Genomic DNA, 2,387 nt, shown 5'->3' on the forward strand with positions numbered 1-2,387 from the left:
AAAAAAAAAAAAAAAAAGTAAAATTGGGGGTAAAAAGTTAGGGTTCTACTTTTAATCCCCCGAATGAACAATATGTATAAGTATATGGGCAATCATTAGCATTCTTTAATGAAAAACTGACGTGATACAGAGACATCTTCTTTATGATTTACAATCTATTATACCAAACTTAGGTACTGCTTATGGGAAAAGACCTATTTTATTGTCTTCTCTAAATAACATTACACACACAAATTCATTTTAGCACTAAAGCCATTTTTTTAAACTAAGTTTGGTACTAAATTCTACCTCGTACTAATTTTCCTTAAGCAGGAGGAAAAACACACCATTTAACAGAGAATAGTTGAAGAACTTAGTTACAACAGTGCATAACAAATCAAGGCTGGAGGACAAACTAAAATGCATCCAATACTGGCACTTAGAAATAATAATGCTTTATCTTGGAGAATAGAAATTAAATAATTAGAAACGTTACATTTCATGGGATATGGTACTTACCAAACAAATGCTGATGGAACAGAAATTTGCCAGCTATTAGTCCTATGAGAATGGCAAGTAGCCACAGAAGCACCTTCAAAAGCCTCCAGCCAACTCCTCTAGGGTATTTATTTGTTACAAAGGAAAAACAGTTTCCAACAACAAGAACATTGGCTTCTGTTTGGCTATGAGAAACTGGGTCCTCCGCAAATATTAAGAAGTTAAAGAAGATCACCAAATAAGCCACAATCAGGCGAGACCAGGGATGCTGGAAATAATAACGAAAGTCTTTACCCATCCTTCAAAACTTCAATTCCGTAGTTTACCTGTATAAGAAAGGAAACATATGGTTAGAGCAAGAAAACAAGTCACCTCTGTCTTCCTATGTTCAAATTTATGACAGCTCAATAAAGAAGTATCCAGAAAAGATACTTGTTCCTGTTTAATCACGGTGACCCCATGTGTTACAGAGTAGAACTGAGCTCCACAGGGTTTTCTTGGCAGTAATCTTTACGGAAACAGATCGCCAGACCTTTCTTACACAGTGCTGCTGGTTGGGTTCGAACCACAAACTTTTAGGTTAGTAGTCTAGCACAAAGAGTTTGTGCTGCCCAGGTCGCTGAAAGTTGGAGTCAACAGAATCGGTTTGGGTTTTGGTTTTACTTCCTATTTACAGCACAAAGACAATTCTGAAATTGAAAGAAGTTGAATCAGCCCTTCCTCATTATCTAACTATAAGTCTGATCATTTAAGGATCTAAGAAAGGAAAATAAAAGAGTAGAAGAAGAGGAAGGAACATATGAGGGCAGAACCCTGTCCAAACTTGGGATTATGGCTGAGAGGACATGTAGAAGGCCTTGAAGGAGGAAATGTAGAGTACAGAATCAACACAGTGTATTTCCTCTTTTATATTAGTATTTATATCATCAAAATACAGTCATTTACAAATACTGTACAAGACCACTATTATAAGAACTCAAGAAAAGGTTTAAACACAGAAGAAAACATTCTTTGATAGTTACAAGGGTGGGAAGAGAGAGAGAGAGAGGTATTCACTAACTAGGGAGTAGACAAGAATTATCTTAGGTGAAGGGAAGGACAACACACACTACAGGGGAAGTCAGCACAACTGGACTAAATCAAAAGCTAAAAAGTTTGCTGAATACAACCAAACACTTCGAAGGACAGAGTAGCAGTGGCGGGGGTCTGGAGAACATGCTTTCAGGGGACATCTTGGTCAATTGTCATAACAAAGTTTATTAAGAAAATGTTCTGTATCCCACTTTGGTGAGTGGTATCTGGGGTCTTAAAAGCTAGCGAGCAGCCATCTAAGATGCATCAATTGGTCCCAAACCACCTGGAGTAAAGGAGAATGAAGAACACCAAAGACACAGGGAAAATACTAGCCCAAAAGGCAGAAAGGGCCACATAAACCAGAGACTCCATCAGCCTGACACCAGAAGAACCAAATGGTGCCTGGCTACCACCAGTGACCACCCTGACAGGGAATACAACAGAGAGTCCCTGATGGAGCAGGAGAAAAGTGGAGGACAGAACTCAAATTCTAGTAAAAAGACCAGACTTAATGGTTTGATTGAGACTGGAGAGACCCTGGAAGACATGGCCCCCGGACTCTCTGTCAACCCAGAACTAAAACCATTCCCAAGGCCAACTCTTCAGACAAAGATTAGACTGGACTATGGGACATAAAATGATACTCGTTAAGAAACTGCTTCTTAGCTCAAGTAGATACATGAGACTAAATTGGCAGCTCCTGTCCAGAGGCGAGATGAGAAGGCAGAGAGGCTCAGGAGCTGGTTGAATGGACACGGGAAATCCGGGGTGGAAAGGAGGAGTGTGCTGTCACAGTATAGGGAGAACAACTAGGGTCACACAACAATGTATGTATA

General features: G+C 39.6%; 1 protein-coding gene across 4 annotated transcripts in view; it reads right to left on the reverse strand.

The window, feature by feature from the left end:
* The window catches only part of TMEM117 (transmembrane protein 117), a 533,621-nt gene that overhangs the window by 523,099 nt on the left and 8,135 nt on the right, over positions 1-2,387 (reverse strand). For 3 of the 4 annotated variants that reach the window (XM_023738846.1, XM_004384562.2, XM_023738845.1), the window contains exon 2: positions 499-803. In XM_023738846.1, the coding sequence (XP_023594614.1) occupies positions 499-775 (277 nt within the window). In that variant the 5' untranslated portion in view covers positions 776-803. Of the gene's footprint in view, positions 1-498; positions 804-1,018; positions 1,102-2,387 lie in introns of those variants that run through there. The other variant, XM_023738844.1, reaches the window with a different exon arrangement.

The sequence above is a fragment of the Trichechus manatus genome, unplaced genomic scaffold, assembly GCF_000243295.1.
Source record: "Trichechus manatus latirostris isolate Lorelei unplaced genomic scaffold, TriManLat1.0 scaffold00123, whole genome shotgun sequence".
NCBI lineage: Eukaryota > Metazoa > Chordata > Mammalia > Sirenia > Trichechidae > Trichechus > Trichechus manatus.